General features: G+C 41.6%; 2 protein-coding genes across 3 annotated transcripts; one reads left to right on the forward strand and one right to left on the reverse strand.

Moving 5' to 3' along the window:
- The first annotated feature begins 304 nt into the window (after nt 1–304).
- smx5 lies at nt 305–2,408 on the forward strand. The gene is made up of 5 exons (XM_070909227.1): nt 305–362; nt 576–643; nt 925–955; nt 1,069–1,128; nt 1,856–2,408. Exons 1-5 carry the CDS (start codon nt 360–362, stop codon nt 1,979–1,981), a joined length of 288 nt encoding a protein of 95 aa, XP_070765328.1. The 5' UTR covers nt 305–359; the 3' UTR covers nt 1,982–2,408.
- A 1,763-nt stretch (nt 2,409–4,171) lies between these two features.
- On the reverse strand, nt 4,172–16,374 carry bcl6aa (BCL6A transcription repressor a). 2 transcript variants are annotated; one of them, XM_070908989.1, is made up of 10 exons: nt 16,350–16,374; nt 12,087–12,179; nt 7,800–7,971; nt 7,468–7,689; nt 6,426–7,388; nt 5,864–6,045; nt 5,604–5,771; nt 5,372–5,502; nt 4,892–5,029; nt 4,172–4,787 (listed from the first exon to the last, which is right to left on the reverse strand). In XM_070908989.1, the coding sequence occupies exons 2-10, from the start codon at nt 12,169–12,171 to the stop codon at nt 4,644–4,646; spliced, it is 2,205 nt and encodes a 734-aa protein (XP_070765090.1). In that variant the 5' UTR covers nt 12,172–12,179; nt 16,350–16,374; the 3' UTR covers nt 4,172–4,643. The 2 variants fall into 2 exon arrangements, with proteins under 2 accessions (XP_070765090.1, XP_070765091.1); XM_070908990.1 differs by lacking the exons at nt 12,087–12,179; nt 16,350–16,374 and adding an exon at nt 10,256–10,286.
- Between the last annotated feature and the right edge of the window lie 1,863 nt (nt 16,375–18,237).

Consider the following 18,237-nt stretch of genomic DNA (forward strand, 5'->3'; position numbering starts at 1 on the left):
CCTGTGCCTCAAGACCCAGTGCCCTGTCCTTTTTTAAAATTCCAGTCATCAAATCAAGAAATTTACTAACACGTCCAGCAGGTCTCTGTCACACAACAGACAGCTAGAGAGTAATTCCACGGACCCCACAGCGACTATGTACTGCTTTATGGACAAATCGTTCACTTACCAAGCTGCACTTAATATTTCTCAGGTACTAAAGTTCAACATGTTTTCACACCTGTAAACATTGGGCGCGCCTCTGGCTCCCCCATGTGGCGCTGGTGAGTAATTGCACACGGGTCCGTCGCAGCAATAACACGCAGTTTGTGATACATCATCAACACCAGACGCACAACCATAAGAAACCAACAGCAATAATGGTAAGCAGTCAATTTCAATGTATGAATTTGTTTTCCAGTTTATAAATGTCTTATCTGAAGAGTCATAGAGGCGATGAGTCACTCGCAGCTCACTGTATCTCTTTATATGGGTTAGCTTGCTAACTGTTAGCTAGCTGTTATCTGCAGCCTGTGTCGTGCTCGACGTTTAGCCCGCTGCTAACGTTAGCGGTGCCGTGTCGTTCTGTTTTTCAGCTTTTTTACTCGTTTTTCAAGTCGCTGGTGGGGAAGGATGTGGTGGTGGAGCTCAAAAACGACTTGAGGTCAGTTTTCAACCGGGTAACTATAACACAGTTGGATTTAGCCTCCATTATTTAGTCACAGAGTTGGGAGCAGCGGAGGGGGGACGTGAATGATGGAGGCGATTGAGGCTCAAAAATAATACATGCTCCAACTTTAGCTTTGGATTAACGTTATGTGGTGCAAGGAAAAAGTGACAAAACTGTATTATATAACACGTATTCTTGTCATGTAAGGTATTCTATGTTTTTAATGTAAGTCCATAAAAGCTTGTATTAATTTGTATCCATCATCTCTCTCTCAGCATCTGTGGGACACTTCATTCTGTTGACCAGGTTGGAAATAATGATTTCTTTCTCTTATTTAGAAGCGTTTACATTTTCTGTCTGATAGCCCAGATATGCCCTCCAACCCTTTGACGTCACATGTCTCTGCTTGTGTGTTTCAGTACCTGAACATTAAGCTCACAGACATCAGTGTCACTGATCCAGAGAAATATCCACACATGGTAGGTTTAGCTGTGTTTCTCACAAGTTTCAGGTCTCTTCATGTCCATCTTGTCCCGAATGTTCTGTGTGAGGTCCTGGAGGTCCTGGATATCCCGGGAATTGCTTATAAACATGATTTTGAGGTGATGACGTTTCAATCTGCGTACAAAAGATAATACATTCCTTCTGTTTGGGGTCTCAGAGACAGGTGCATGTGAGGATCCATGGGAAACTTATGGACTCTCAGATGTTCATCCTTTATGTATGGAATATATAATCCAAATTAAAGGGATGTATTACAATGTACAGAGGGGATATATATTTGTTTTATGCATAGCATAGAGTACATACTAAACAAGAAATATTTCCTTATTTGTAATAACCATACTTTATGGTCGTCTCCATATGTTGCACCTTCGTCAAAATTTGCAAGCTGAATTTGTGGCAAAGGACAGGGTTACCACTTCAATACTTTTATACATTTTGTGTTGTAATGAAGCCAAACGAGAAAACAAAGTGGTTGATTTACAATTGTCATTATTGTTATTATACCCCAATCAATCAGTGGTAAGGAAACACCCATGAAACTTGTATCCTTTTAATAATTTGAGACACTTCAACACCAATTCCGTCATTTCATCGGCTATCTGATGAAATATTCTGTATCGCTTAAAGCTGATTGATTTCCAGCATCTTCCAACACTTTGTATGATGATTATCTTCAATCATTGTTTTAATCTGCTCCAGCTCTCGGTGAAGAACTGTTTCATCCGCGGATCTGTGGTCCGGTATGTGCAGCTACCTGCAGATGAAGTGGACACTCAGCTCCTGCAAGACGCTGCGCGAAAAGAGGCAATGCAGCAGAAGCAGTGATTGACCTGCAGGATGGGGTTCGGTCTGGGGCGGGTGGTGGGGTGGTGATTTTTGAGACGGTGAATAATGAGTAGTTTAGTTTAAGTTTTGAGTGAAGTTCATTTAAAGATGATACTTTTCGTGCAGCTCTTGTAATTAAGCAGTATTGGTCATTTTCCTGTACTTTCACAGAGAATTTACTTGCATTCCTGACATTAGAGATCAATAATTTGCAAAACTGTAATTATTGGAAATGGTCCTCACCTCACAGGCCATATAGGAGGCTGCATTTGATACTGTCTTTTGTTTATAAGAAATACAACTGAATACAATTTTGATGTTGTAGTGTTTCTGTTGCATAATACAAGCACTGTTCCTTATCTTTCAAAATGATGACTTTTGGATTTTTTTTTATGCCACTTTGAAATAAAAAAAAATATTTTATTTATATTTTGATCATGTTATTGTCACTTACAGGAATTTGTTTTTGTAGTTAAAAGTTTTTCACCTGTTTAAAAGATTTTAGTTTTGGCCTTTTAAAATGATTGGAGAAAGTGAATAAGGTTTATATTCCATGAGCTGTGGTCATGGAAGCAAGTTATTTTGTAAATGACTGCCTTCATGGGAAATAAAAATAACATTTCCTTGGCCTCATTCTGACTGTATGACTAGCACATACAGAGAAAACTAATGATACACGAGATAATTATAAAGACAGTGTTGTGGATGCACCTTAAGAGTCTTCTGGATGTAGAGGTTCAGTATAAGCGTCTTGTCACAACTGTTGTGCTTAATCTTAGTTTTCTGCTGTATTCTTATTCTTTGTAACCTTTGAAAGATGAAAACACACAATCTTCCTCTTACAAACCAAAAGTGGAATTCATCAGCAATAAAACACCCTTTAACCGTCACTTGTGGCCACAGTGGCTGTTGTTAAGCCAAAGTTACGTACAGTAGGCGTGCTTTAATTTGCATTTTACAAATAACTGGAGGTGTGGTGGTTTGTTATTTAACCTTTTTAAGAGTTTTTGTGGAGCGTTACTCCAGTTTATAAGAGTATGAGCAGAAACTGTAAAAAGCCATATTTCCCCACAGTGGAAAGTTAGAAGTGGGTTGTTTTTTCTTCCCTTTACTGCAGTAAGCACTTTTTAAGAGCGAAGAGGGGGATTTTGAAAGATGGCGGGATGCAGCTCTTTCTGGAATGCAGTTTTGGTCAACATCAAGTCTATATCAAATCAAGCTATATATGTAGGTGCTATTCACAGTAAAAATACAGTTAGATCATTTCATGTCAAAGTTATGATCCTCCGATCTGTAAAGGTTGAAAGTGCCCACAGATCAGGCTTTGCGCGTATAGCACTGTTCATGTAAGAGTTATATTTTATGCTGTATTTGATCTACAAGTTTTTATTGTATCCATCTAACCATCAAACAATATATCTGGTAAACTGTGTGCCCGTATAATCCAGCGTCATTTCCCACTTTAATATGACAAACTCAATCTGGTGTTAATACATAGAAATCCAATACCTTTATTTTACATTCATACATCTATAACATTGTACAATAAATTTAATGCAGTTAAAAAAGCCCAATCCAAAAACAAGTCCTGAAGATTTACAATGATGAATTTGCATGTTTTAAGGTTGGTGACAAGCATTTAAAAATATATACATACGCTCACGCACACACACATAGGGATCCAGGACAAGTGTCCTTGAGTTGTACCTTAACAGAGCTGGGCTGAATGGAGAAGAATTCAGTCACCATAGAGAAAGGCACATTGAATACACAGTGTATGTACAAACAAAAACCTTGACACTTACACAACTTTACTATAGGATCTAGAACAATGACCAAAACTGTAAACCTTCACTTATGGAAAACAAATTAACGAAAAACAAAAGTCACATCTATACAAATACGTTTGAAGCAAAATATTTTCTTGGTCATAACAAAGCAGTACCTTGAAATGCATTTCAACACTTAGATTGGCTCTGCCAGCAGAGAGCAATCCCACAGATATAATTACACAATATGTCACAATATTTATGCAGTTGCCCACTTCATGTGCGCTGACAACTGGCAACGGTAAGAGAGTACCTCATGCATAACCTCATCAGACAGCAGCAGTCATCTGATATGTTTTAGACTAAACCCAATTACAATGTCACCCCCCACCCCCCACCCCTTTTCACATGAATATGGCAACTTGTCATGGTGCAACATGTACGTACATCTACATAAAAATGTATAGACAACTCTATACAGCCGCAAATCTTGTTATCTTAAAATATATGTACCACCCGTCAATCAAAATTTTCAATACTTTCAGAAAAGTAAGTTCTCTGATATAAAATACTGTATTTTCAAAAAACTGATTGTTTACATTCCATCCTTCTCAACAAAATAAAGCTTTATATACGTACCTTCAAAGCTTAGAAACACTTCCAACATACATATATATATATTTATATCTATATAGAAACAATAAAGTGACTAAGATGCCAGATGTGGCTCTACGTTCACATGTAGTGGAAACCCGTTTAGAATGGCGTACACAGCCAATTTATTTGTCTAATGAACACAGTGTGGCACTACAATTTTGGATGATTGTACAAGTTGGGGTCTTTAAATGCCAAGGTCAAGATTGCCTCCATTAAAACTGTTCCCTTCTTTCAGTTCAGCATGCCTTTGTCAAGTCAGTGGGCATGTCTGCCGTTGACATACGGTATTGGATCTTTGTGTTAGTGATGGCGCCGTGCTTCTGTCGAAGATGCAGCCGCAGCTGACTCTTGTGACGGAAGTGCAGATTGCATTTTTCACACTGAAAGGGAAAGTGGCGCAACATTATTTTAAGGCATTTTACTCTCTTATAATATCTTGAATTGGTTATGTTTTTAAATAGCGAAATACGGTACGTCAACCTACATGGTAGGGCTTTTCTCCCGTGTGGATACGCAGGTGGCTCTTCAACGTCTGCAGGTGTCGGAAGCGCGTTCCGCAGATCTCACACGGATATGGCTTCTCACCCGTGTGGATCAACACGTGGGCACGGAGATGAGCAACCTGCAAACGTGAACAAAAAACAGAAACAAAATCAGCTTGATTCAAACTATCTGAACCAAAATGCAAACTATTATCTGGGAATGAGTTAGCAAATTCTTTTACACAGACACGCTTTCATGAAACTTTTTCAGACAGCACACGTACCCATTGTATAAAAGTCAAAACACCCTTTTGGATGTTCTTCACTGTAATTATGGGCACTTCTGTAAAGCTCTAAATAACTATACCCACACATAGTTACAGTCCAGACTTGAGTATTAGTGCTATTAGCGCATACACAGTGGAGAGGCAACATGTTTGATATACGGCCAGATTCAGATTTTTAAGTAAGGGCGTTATTACCTGTACAAAACGAGCTCCACACGTCTCACATTTGTATGGCTTCTCTCCTGAGTGGATGCGAGTGTGAGTCTTGAGGTTAGCTGGTCTATTAAACTGAGCGCCACAGATATTACAGCGATACGGCTTCTCTCCTGAAAATAGGAAATCAGAGAAGAAAAAAAAAACCCTGTTAGAATTCAGCAGCAAATGAACGTAGACTTGACAAGACTATAAATGAATCCTTTAGATGTACCTGTGTGGACAGTCTTGTGGCTGGCAAGGTTGCCCTTGTAGCGAAAAGCAGCCTGGCAGCGGTCACACTTGTATGGCTTGTCGCTGTGCACTTGGAGCATGTGTTGTTTCAGTGCTTCGTCTTCAGCGAACTTGGAGTCACATTCATTACAGAAGAATGTGCCATTTTCTGTTCAGGAGAAATCAAAGCAGAAGTAAATGATACGTAATCATTTTTGGTTTGCGCTTATCACTGACATTGAATATCCGTCATAAACTCACCACAACTGGAGTCTGAGTATTCTGAGTGCAGCTCGGACATGTCCTCTGCTAGACGGGACCTGGAGGTGTTGGGACAGACTTCTGAGTGCTGCGGGGACGGGGAGCCGCAGGACGAGCAGTTCAGGCGGCTCAAGTAGTGTGGAGGGTGGCTGTCACCGTTCCTCAGTGACCCCTCAAGTGCACTGCAGACAAAAAAAACAAATACTTCAAGTCAGACGTAAACAAATTCTTCATATCAAACATAATTCCAAAATAAAGTTCCTAAAAATATTCTGGTGAATGTCCAAAATCCAGAACTGTAAATCTTAATTCAACCCCGCTTTGTTTTAAGGAATAAGACATAAAGGAAATAATGAACGTTCAGCTTTCTGAGACACATTGAATAACTAGATTATAGAAAACAAAAGTATATAATAGCACATAAAAAAAACCCACTGGTCATAAATTCCTCCGCTCATATGATATCTTCCTACATGACTTTGAAATCCTCCCAGTGCATCATACTAATCCACAGGTCAATATTATATTTTCTTGTGGTACTTTGTTTGAAAGAATACCTTACCCGTTAATGATGTTGTTGAGACGACTAGCCTGGGGCACAGGCAGGTCCTCGCTGTGATCGTTGCTCTTGCTTGTGGCTTGTGGGTCGAGGTTCTCTGAGTCGCTGGGGTGGAGGTAGGGTTGCAGGCCAAGGCGCTGAGGTGAACGAAGCCCGGGATCCCGCAGCCCCGCCTCGTCTTCCTTAGCACTCTGATTCAGCACGATGAATTTGTACTTCTTCCAGTTGCGTGCTTTGGGGTCCTGCGTACCTTGCGGGGCTTGCACTCCAACAGCTTGGGAGAGGCCGGCGTTCTTGCTACTGCTGGACTCGGTTGGGGAGTTGGGCTGGCAGTCTGATTTGAGGGGGCTCTGCGGGCTGCTCATGAGGCTCTTGCGTCCAGCGGAGGAGATTCCAAGAGGGTAGTGCTGATGGATCAGGTCTTCCTCTGCCTGAGGAGCGTGATCTTTGCCCGAGTCTTTCTGGTGCTCGAGGGTCAACACAGGAAACGCACGCTTCCTTGTGCCGAGAGCGATAGACTGGCTCACCCCCTCGTGGCTTTCCTTCCTCATCTCATCGTCTCTCCCTACCTCCCTGGAAGCGTAGGTGGTGGAGTGAATAATGCTGGAGGAGCTAGTGCCAACTGCCCTGGTGTATTCTGCCCTGATGATGTTTGCGCTGTCATGCGGAGAACAATGCTTGTGGTGGATACCGCTCTTAGAGAGGTCAGCAAAAGCATTTTTGGCATCGGTCAGCTTGCAGAGAGGGAAGGGGAATCCTGGCATGGGAAACTGCCCGTAGAGATGGTAGTTGCTGGGGGTGCTGACCCCGTTGAACATGTTTGAGCCGTAAGGCCTCCCGTCCCTGAATGGAGCTACGCGGCCGTGCAAACTGTCAACAACATCATGGGGCCGGTAAGCATGGACATCCTGAGGTAAAACCAAGGGACTGACCAAAAACTCATCTCTGGGCAGCTTGGCAGGATCACTGTGAAGAGAATGAGAAGGTAAAGAAACACGACAGATGCTGGTAATGATTAATTTGACTGATTTGTAATGGAACCTACCTGGATTTGATGAATCTGTGGCAGGTGTCCACAACATGGTCCATCTGCAGGTAGATGGCTGTGTTCATGATCGCCATGATCAGACTCTCCTTTAGTGTGAGACGGGAGGTGTACATAAACTCCAGCAGGATGGCAAAGCCCTCTGGGTCCACCTTTGGGTCCAGACTGATAGCATTAAGGTTGCACTTGTGGGAGTCAGTAAAGATGGTGTAAAACAGCCCACTGCAGCCATGTAAAAGAGAAAGAAATACAGACAGAAGAGGATACGAAGATCAGTTCACGTCACCTTTCGAACTGCAGCAGAAATACTGGCTCACATAACTGACACACACCTGCAAGCCATGAGAACGGTCTTGTGTGCACGAAACTGCTGTCTGTTAACCAAGATAGTGACATCTGTGAGAATATCTCTGCTGCGGAGTCGATTCAGGTTGAGCAGGACATCACTCGCATGGCGTGTGAATTGTATGCAGCTGTCTGCTGCGCAAGCCATTTTGTCAAGTTCTGCAAAGAGAAGAAAGCAACATAAAGATTGTTTCACACACGCACAAAAAACAGTATCGTGGCGACTTTAATCACTGGTGTGCCCCAATTCACCCCTGTGTTGTGAGGCTGAAGAACATGTAATCTGTAGGTCAATGAAATGGGCTGAACAAAGTCTTCATCAGCGTGGCAGACGAAGAAACAGATGCAGCCTTTCCTCCAGAAGGCGGCGCCATTTATTAAATAAACACTGTCTAGACATTTAAATTTCTACCTTTGGAATCATTTCTCCCTCCCCTCACTTTCTCTCTGTGTGAACCACTGGTTGACAAGTTAATGTAACACATGAAGACGAAGGAAAAATTGTAACACATTGTATTGTATTGTATCAGGCGGAGCACCCAAATGTATTCATGATATAATTCTGTAATAACGGTCTTATTCATTTATGGGGGTTTTTAAATATTTTTTTCGGAAATACAGAAATAATGACTCGGTTGAACGCTGACTGATTAATTTAAAGTCACACATATTTGCACAATAAACACAATGAGATGTCCTGTTCGCATCATCTTAAAATCCACTGGCGGTTTTATTAATCATATATCCAAATAAGCATAAGCTCTCTGTGCACTTATTCAATCTAACGGAGAAAAGTTTAGTGTCTTTGCCTTCAGCACGGCGGTGTCCGGTTTTCACACAGTTCACCGAGAACAAGCTGATAAAATAAGGAAAACAGTTTCAGCAGGCAGCTCACTTATTACTGAAAACTTTTTTTTTTTTTCATCTCAAACACATAACATCAAAACTATTAATTTTAATGTCAACCGCAAGTCAACAGTTTTCCTTGTTTGCTATAATAAAAGCTGTGACAGCGTGTTGTTGTGTCGCCCAGCAGCGTCTCTCTGTCTCTCTTAGGACATTATCTTATAGGAGAGCACTTCTGGGTCAATCACCTAAAAAGTAATATTTCATTAACTCACAGCAGAACTGGCTTTATAACACTCATGACAGTATGTTAAACTCAATGTCAGGACTGAAGTCTGTAACTGGACACGTCCGAAAATAGAACCAGAACAGAATGCAGCCTAAATAGACTCTAAATAAATAGACCTCTGTTCAAAAGGTGGTGAATTATGACCTCCAAACGGTGACAAACAAGCAGTAGTGTAAACACTATTAACTACACAACTTCAATCTGTTTTTATCACGGCGTGTTAATTAAAACGAGCACACTGGTTTTTGTCAGTCTAACCAGCAGGTCCTGAGCAACACCTCTGGTTTTATATTCATATTATTTTATGCTCCTACACATGGTCTAACTGTAACTGTTCCCGAGCATAAACACTGTCTAACCGAAACTCAGTCCGAGACAGAAACGAGGCAACGCTTTGCAGGAAAGCTGAAGACCAACCGTGCGCGCATCTCAGTAAAACCTCCCAACTTCATGCAACGATAGTTAGGAGGGCGAGCTCATCGTGCCGCGCCGTGTCACGGTGGAAACATAGCGAGGCAACTTGGTGCGACGACGTGCCTCTACCGTGGAAACACACACTCACACACACACACACACACACACACACACCAGTCAACACTAATGTTTCCGCTACATTGTTACGGTAACAGAAGGGCTCGTTCGGCGCAGCCTCTCGCGCTCCATTAGAGCAAATTACCGCCGGAGCGACGGCGAAGTAGAAAGAGCGTGAACGTGCGGCTGCTGCCATGCTGCCAGCAAAGTTGGTCTGACAGCGCGCGCGAGCCGCCGCCGCCACACTGTGTGTTGACACTTGAACGTCTAAAGTGGCGTTAAATCAGAGCGCATTTAACAAAAACAAAAAAAGACACTGTTAACACAAGACAACTATGTCCACCCGGGAACCACAAAGTAGCACCCGGGCTCTTGGACAGCTTTCACACCGCTCAAGAGCCTCATTTTCACCGGTGTAGTTATCTAACCCGAGCGTTATTACAGCTTTACAACACGACCCCCCGCCAGTGCGGTAAGGGGAAGCTACAGCGGAGTCTTGTCCCGCAGGTTCAAGGCGACCAGCTATTACAGCGCAGCGCCGAGGCAGATGATCTGTCAAGACAGCGGCGCGCTGCCTGTCACACCAACAGGAGCCACTTCAGAGTTTCGACTCGACACTGTTCAAACTGCCAGCAGACACAGTCGCACAACAGCCCGGGCTTCACAAACACTTAAACGGCACAAATGGACAAATAGCTATGTCTAAAACATCAGCAATACACAGTACATAACAACTTCGCGCCAAATTAGAGGAAAAAAAGGAATTTAAAAAATCACCTGGTAGCGCTTTCCTAGAAACTTCTTGCATCACCACTTCTAAGAACCCCAGTTCTAAGAATCAGACGAGCTCAATTCTCGGAATTTGAGCCCGAGACCGTACCACTTTCCCGGGGCAGGGGTGAGTCGTTTTTTTCCCTTGTGGTGAAAACAACTTCTATCCAAATCGGTCATTTAAACACATATTGAGCACGGCGACTTTTACAGCAAACGCAGCATGAACGCAGTGTTTGAACGAGTGCGAAAATAAGAATTATTTTGTAAAATAACGCAGGGAATTGTTTCAGAGTGATCCGACACCCCCCCCCCTCTCTCTGCTTTTGGTTGAGTCCACAGTCACAGGACGTAGAGCCTGCGACGTCACCGGTTCCTTAAACCCAGCCCCCGAAATTCTCAGAACTAATTTATATTCCGTGATTTTGGCGATGTATCGTCTCGCTGCCGTCCGTCGCATATAACACACAGAGCCTACATGTGCCGCACTCAGACCGACATCCTAATTAGGCCCATAAGGACAGGTCGATGTGACATTTGTTTTTATTTTTTATTTTTTTTAGCCAGATTTCCTGCAGGTATGCTGACTTCATAGATGGAGAATGCTGCGAGCCACCGTCGAGAGGGGGGGGGGGGGTTGTTGAAAAAGGAAAGCTGTATTATTAGATGTATTATTCACCGGTCTATAGGGTAGACGGAGCGTGTGTCGTGCGGGTGAGATTGTTGAGCGGCTTGGTTCAGTTAATGTCAGTGCACGGTCGAGCTGGCACTTGTCAGGTCTAGTTTTTATATTCTCACCCGCGCACATAACGGTTTAACGCATTCGCTTTGTAACCCGCCGTTGCGTTAAAGCGGCCGTTTTAGATTCATGCTGATTGTAGGTGCCATCGACTGGATGTGAACTTAATGATCACACTGAAAACTTGTTGCGTGACAGCCAGCGCATCGCCAATCTAAACGCGTGACACGAGCAGAGGATGAATGAAATGATGCATAGAGAAGTTATGTGGATGCAGGTTATGATTGAAAATCAGGCGTGATGGGTTTGATGTTGAGAGTATTCATTTTAAAATTACATTAGACACATTTTGGGGGATTTTATGTCAGGGTCAGGTCTCGGTGTTGTTGGTATTACATGCCCTTGTAACTCATCAGGACTCTTCAGCAGGCTCTATCCTATCCACCTCCTCAAAACAGACTTTGGTTACGTAGATGCCTTTGACAACCTTTTCTCCTCCCTGACAGAAAGAAATATGTATTTTTGATCAGATAACTGATTAATTGGAAGGGGAGGATGCCTGTGAAATTGTCCATGTCGGGCGATGTGCACACACTTGCAACAAAAACGTCGTTCATTGAAATGCAAAGTGAAAGATTTCCTGGAAAATTAATTGAATGCATTGCTGTGATTTTTTTTTTTCTTCTTCTCTTCTACCATTTAATTTAAGGCATGTGTACTCCCTGTTGCATCATTGCTCAGAGTTGGGCAAGAATAAATGCAAGCCTCTTTTTTTTGTTGTTGAACTTTTCAGCTTACTGGTGTCGTGTTTTACTTTTACAAGCGCTTTTAGTTTGAAACATGTCACCAGCCAGGCTTTCTTTTTTGCATAAACGGGATGGCACCGAAGAGAAGTTGAACTGTGTAGTTTGTTTCGTCCCTGCGTGCAGATGAGAATGGGTGTGAATTTGCACATCTTTTACCAGCTAATAGAGGGGTTTATGATGCTTGGTTAGGGTGGGTGTGTGTGTGTGTGTATATGTGTGTGTGTGGGACAGCATGTGAAAAGTTGTATTCATTTCACGAGTTGTGGGCAAGCATTTACTGTCAGTGACTCACCGTGGAAACTTTGTTTGTGGTGATTCCAAACCACGGATTCCCCGTCTTTTCTCATCCCGTTCACTCCTTGGCACAGGAGGAGCATCTGCTGAGCTGATAATACACGACAAAGACAAGTTTATGAAATTATTTAGAAGATATGTTGGTTTACATGACAACCGTGAAAGTGTTGACTCAGTTACATTTAACTCTCCTTTCAAAATATGTCATTTATCTTTAGTTTTGTTATTACAAGATAACACACAGAATCCCTGGAAAATTAGATTAGATTTCTCTGGTAGCATCAATTAAATATTTGAATGATTAAATTGATATTCATATTAGATCAGTGGCCATCATCAGTTATTATGTTGGAACATACTCGTTTATATTTTGATAAACTAGCCACATTTTAAATACCTCGCTCCTTCACTTCACCTATTGAAGGATATTGACTGATTATATATTTTATAAAAGTCTTTGAAGAACATCTTGTGAATTTCTCAAGATCTAATGCTTTTGTTTTGAGGACGACGAAGATGAAGTGTGAAATACATTTTAAGCCAAGATTATCTTGACTTCCACGGAGGATGATTTCCCACTTGATTAACATGTTACGAGATGTTTCTCTAATTTTTCACACAACATTTCTTGAGAGATATTTAAAAGGACGTAGTGGACACCACTGTCATTGAGGTTTAATTGAAATCAGGGACGTTTGAGCAGCCAGTTACCCTTGTCATTGACTGTACTACAGGCTGTGTTATAGCATCCAAATGAATCGGATGCAGCACCTTTCTTTTCTTTTCTTGTTTAACCCTTTACATTACGACACACACTCCACTGTAATGTAACCGACATTTCCCTGTGGATTGCCCCGCGCATCCGCCCATCTGGATCCGGCATCCCACTAAAAACACTCCAGGTGTTCAAAAACCATTGGGGAGAAAAAAGAAAGAAAAAAAAAAGTCTCCAAAATAATTAAGACGCACGCTTTTACAGCAATCTCCGATTCAGCACTGCCAAATAAAGACTATCTTGAGCTGCAAACAAAGAGCAGCGTCAACTTTATTTCAATCCACTTGGGGGATGTTTAAGGCGCTCCAGCACAGTTATGCATAATGCACGGCCATAAACCATCCAGGAGTTGGGAGAGAGATGTGTAATTTACCAAGGGCCCCATGCTGTGCCCAGCTATAGAAGGATGAGATAATTACTGCAAATCCTTGGCAAACTTTTACTCAACCAATTCCAAGCAAAAACAAATGACCCACTTACAGAGGACAGAGAAAGAGTGTAGGGTGGCTGATCAATATCCCCCGTCTAAACTGATAGGAATGACACACGGGGCGCATTGTCGCATTATGAACAGTGTTACCGGTTAATCTTTGATCTCCCATTCAGGCTGCATAATTAAACAATGGGTCATGACGTTAGGGTCTTGGTCTCTTTGTCTAGGCGGCACGCTGTTCAGAAACAATCACAGCCAAAGCAAGTTGTGACAGTGATTCAAGTCTGGCCTGGCCAGTAACAGCTGCACATTAAAAAAAAATATCTAGCGCTCTCCTGACACAGTGTGAAACATCTCTAAGCCGTATCATTGCCTACACTTGGTGCATGATAGGTCATTGAATAGAAATGCCCACTGACAAAAGCCTGAGGCCCGGAGGTTGCCTCACTTTTTTTTTTCATAAACTGCACACTTTTGTCTCGTTTCACAGCAAATTTCTGCCAACTTCAGTGTTCATTGTCAGCAAAGATGTGAGTGTGGAGTTTTGTTCTGAGAGGCATGATGCAACCAAGCTGTAACACCAAACAGATAATGCTGTTAGCTACAGAGGTCTTTTTAGTTCCTTTCTTTAAAAGAATTTCTTTTTATATTGTTAAGTTTCACTTTTTTAACTCCATGCATCCCAGAAGCATTTTTCTCGTCTTTTGTCCACAACAAAGTCGCCCTTTGTCAAACGCCATTCCTACGGCAGGTGTGGGTTGTGACACGGCTGCAGTGTGCCTATAAAAAGATTTGTTCTTCCAGTCTCATTGTATGTACTTGTTCATTTTCCCTTGATCGTCTATTTGAGCCGATCAGTGAAAACATACGACATGCATAATTTATCACGTCAGTCAAAGAACATGCCGCGTAAGAAATAGATGCAGTGATAAATTCACTGATGCCTCTTCAAAAGATTTGCTGCGGCAGGTAATGATGAGCGCAGTTTACTCGGAAGCTTGCCTCTTTTTTTTTAATTAGCAGACAAACGGGCGAGTCATATTCTGACACGAAATCACGTCTGTCTGCAACAATGCTGCTGCACGTCTCTGCACTCACACACTCCAGGTTGAATGTTGTCTTTCATCCCACTTGACAAGGTTAAACACACACAGGAAGATTAACGGCTGTACAGAATGATAGAGACAAGGAGCTCATAGAGGTTCACACTTAACTAAAAGGAGTCCCTTGATGATAAGTACTGTTGTTAATGTTATTGTGATATGAACATTTTGGCAACGCACTCTGTTTAGATTGTTTCCTTAATACTTTAATAGTGTACTCAAAAACGTGTGCACGTACTGTAAAACAGTATGGGCATCTAAAAGCTTTGTTAAACACTTTTTTTATTCTGCTTTATCAGTTATTTCAAAAAGAATACCAAAAAATTAAACTTTCTGCAGTGCGCCTGTGTGGATAACCTTGAGTTCACCAGCTTGCCTGTGCAAGTTACATGTTAAGGTTATAGTCAGAGCAGAGGTGCGTCGGTGGGCTAGAATTCCAAATTAAATCAAAGCATGTAGATTCAGGACTTTCTCAAGGCCAGCTGAGAGGAGCCAGGAATGCAGCCTGCAGAGTCGAACTTGATGGAATTTTCCACGCATACCAGAAACAGACCCTTGCCAGTGTGCCACCTGCTGGATGATGGGTCAGTTGCTTCCACAAAACCAGAGGATATATGGTAGAAGTAATAGCTAGCATCCTCACAAAGCGGCACAATCCTGAGTGTTTGCTCTATCTTCCTCTTTTTTTTTCTTCTCTCGCTTGCCCAGGGCTGCAAAATACAGGAGTTCCAAGAGCACATGAGGAGGAGTTGTTAAATTTGGGACAACTTCTGCACGGATTAGTTTCAAAGCCTTGTTATGTGTCTCTACATGGCTTCAGCTTGGTATTTTAACAGAGGAATCCACTCTCAGTGATAGGGAGCCTTAGTGCAGAGATTCAAATGGTAAACAACAAGGTCTTATTTCTTTGCACCACCCTCAATAATGATCCAATGAGAATCATCTGTCTGAATCAACCCACTTTTCCTGCACTGCTGTCACAACACCTATTAGTTAGTATCAAGCTGTAGATCTTGATATGCTGGGTGTGTGTTGGAAACGTTGCAAGGCTCCTTCCTCAAATCACAGCATTTTTTATTTTGTCTCTGACTTTAGGGATGCGCATTCTTCTGCTCACAAATGTACTAACCCTAACCCGCAGGGTACGTAGTTAGCAAGCTAACAGAGAAGTTGAAATAACTAGCTTAAAATAATGGACAAATGGTTTAAATGCTTAGCTAAGAGAACATAAACATTTAGCCAAAATTAATGAGTAAACATAATTTTCTAAAATGAATTCATAAACTGGTGAAATAGTTAGCTAAAAGCAATACACAAACAATTAATATAAAAATATATAGGTATCTAAAAGTAATAGATAAACAGGTTAAATAATTAGCTAAAAGTAATAGCTAAATAATTGAAATAGCTAAAACAGATGATAAATTGATAACATTAGCTAAAAGTTAACGGATAAATGGTTGAAAGATCCAGCTTCTGCCACTTCAAGTAGTAGTAGTAGTAAGAATGCAAACTTGAACAAACTGCTCTAAACATTGACTATTCAATTGTATTAAAAAAATGATTATAACAATGTTCACTTTTGTTACTTTACATCCACTCAAGCAACTGAAATTAAAACGTTTGGACAATTACGGGTGGTGCTGATGAAGGGGGAAGTACGTCAGATAAAAATGGCTGCGAGCTGCCGACCTACAGTACAAGTTGGATCTATGTAAAATGCCTGTTTAGATTCACAGTTATTGAACATTCTGTAATTGCAACATTGTAAGGCACTTTCTCTCGTGGTGGCATCCAGGGACTTTAAGAGTCTCATATTGCCACTGATACCCTGCAGGAGTGACAAATACTAAAAGAACTTTGTGCAAAACAGAGCGCATAAAACCATGACGATTTAATTTCAAGCTCACCCTTTGCACTGTTTAGGCAACAGAGGTAACATTTACTTACTGTTTTTCCAACGTACCGGTGGACTCTTCCATTGTCAACAAGTTTATGGTGACGTAAATGATCGAGGCCCAAAGTGGCTAAACCAGTTTGAATTCTTTGTTTTGTTGTATTATGCACTGTACTGATTGTAAAAGTAACACTGAAGATGCATGGTGAGTGAATGGTGAGTGGAAAAAATAAATAAATGTTCACATTGTCAGAGTTTGTAGAAATTCACTCCACATAGACACAGTCACAGCCAGTGTTTTGTTATTGGGGATTCAGCTCTCATGTCATCCCCTCAGTTAACTGTTGCAGCTCTCCACTCGCTGTTTCTCTCTCTCTTTTGCCCTCCGTCATGCTGTGGCCCCATTTGGCTTTCGACTGTATCAAATTCTCCTATGTTACATTGCTCCCACTGCCAGGTCGAAGTAGCTGCCTGCATCTAATGCCAACAGCTGATGCTGGTCTACAGGGCTGGTTAAACAGGAACTACACACACCTAGCTCCAGGCCACGGTTCAACAAGAACCACGCACAAAGCGGCAACAGTGCACCGAGCACGTGCACCACCTCGGCTCTCTGTCTCCAATAATATGAATGTAATCCTGTGTAAAGCGCTGTTAAAATATTTCATATATATTCTTAATTTCCTCACTTCCAAACTCGAGAGGTCAAGTCCGCTGCGGTTACGTTGTGAAACTGTGAAATGCTAAAACGAGCTCTAGATGAGCTTTCATAATTTCATTTCATGAGAAATCTGGCATTAGTCCTCAGTGTTTTTCGGCAGAGATTCCATCTGCATCAAACGTCCACAGCCTCCATTAGTATATAGGTGTATTTTCATGTCAGCTTTTTTTTTTTTTTTTTTTTGTTTCCTCCAGCCAAAGCAGTAAATGGTTTTAAATCCAACATGGAAACATGGGATTGGCGAGGATGAAAGCAATCCCACCAAGCCCCAGAAGTCAACTGCTTTACCAAGAAAACAAACAAAAAAAACCTCAAACTCTGGGTACTGACGTGGATTGAAGAAGAGATAATCTTTTTATGAAATATCAAGGAAAATATATGCATAATACATTAAATGCACATGTACATTTAAATTGTTCATTTGCAAAGAAAGTTGATCTTGATGTCTTTTTCGTTTTCCTCTCCTTTTTGAAATCCAATTTCTGAATAATCTGTGTTAGTTTTGCTTAAAATGTATAATTTCTGATTGGATTTTCTCATGAGACTGACTTTGTCTCGTCAGCGCCTACACCCTTATTTCAGTTGATGAAGCCAGACAGTTATTTCTCCTTCTCAATTCTGAAAAAGCCTCCCACTCTCTTTTGTTTGCTAGAAACAAATCAACTCATATAACCATCAGGCCTCATTAATCTACATTCATGCCCGTTTGAAATGAAGAAATGAACCTACTTTTTGATTACAATTTATTCCTGCTAATGTATCACAGCTACTGTATCCCTCAGTGCTTTCATTAAAAGTCTCCCCGGAGCCCAGGAAATGCCAGGTGGATGTGTTGATGCAAGAAAGTAGGGTGACACCTCCTGTGCTCAACACGTTCGCATAATTGTTATCTGTTCTGCATCACACGGGCAGGCACTCTTGATAGCTGCTGCACTGTTGTGCTTTGCATGCAAGGGACTGCAGGCATTTCTTGATAGCATGACATGTAATACCATGGTATGGATTGCATTGTGCATTAGCGATCTGTTGTCTTCATAAATTCGAACATTCAAAGAGGCGTTCAGGGACCCTGTGTGTTGCTGCTTAAAACTTTCTTTTAAGTGTTAAGTAGACTTTTGACGGTAAAAAGTCCTTTTTTGACAGGTTTAAACACCAACCTTTGTTTTCTGTGTCTTTTGTGCAGACGTGGAAAGGATTCTCGAAGGGTACACCTTGCGTGA

This window comes from Enoplosus armatus, chromosome 7, assembly GCF_043641665.1.
Source record: "Enoplosus armatus isolate fEnoArm2 chromosome 7, fEnoArm2.hap1, whole genome shotgun sequence".
NCBI classification, from domain to species: domain Eukaryota; kingdom Metazoa; phylum Chordata; class Actinopteri; order Centrarchiformes; family Enoplosidae; genus Enoplosus; species Enoplosus armatus.

Coding starts and splice junctions, on each gene's coding strand:
- smx5 (XM_070909227.1), top strand. Junction 644..924: donor GAGCTCAAAAACGACTTGAG/GTCAGTTTTCAA, acceptor TCTCTCTCTCAG/CATCTGTGGGACACTTCATT. Junction 956..1,068: donor CACTTCATTCTGTTGACCAG/GTTGGAAATAAT, acceptor TGTGTGTTTCAG/TACCTGAACATTAAGCTCAC.
- bcl6aa (XM_070908989.1), bottom strand. CDS start 12,171: ATGCTCCTCCTGTGCCAAGGAGTGAACGGGATGAGAAAAGACGGGGAA. Junction 7,972..12,086: donor CCACAAACAAAGTTTCCACG/GTGAGTCACTGA, acceptor TTCTCTTTGCAG/AACTTGACAAAATGGCTTGC. Junction 5,772..5,863: donor ATACTCAGACTCCAGTTGTG/GTGAGTTTATGA, acceptor TCTCCTGAACAG/AAAATGGCACATTCTTCTGT.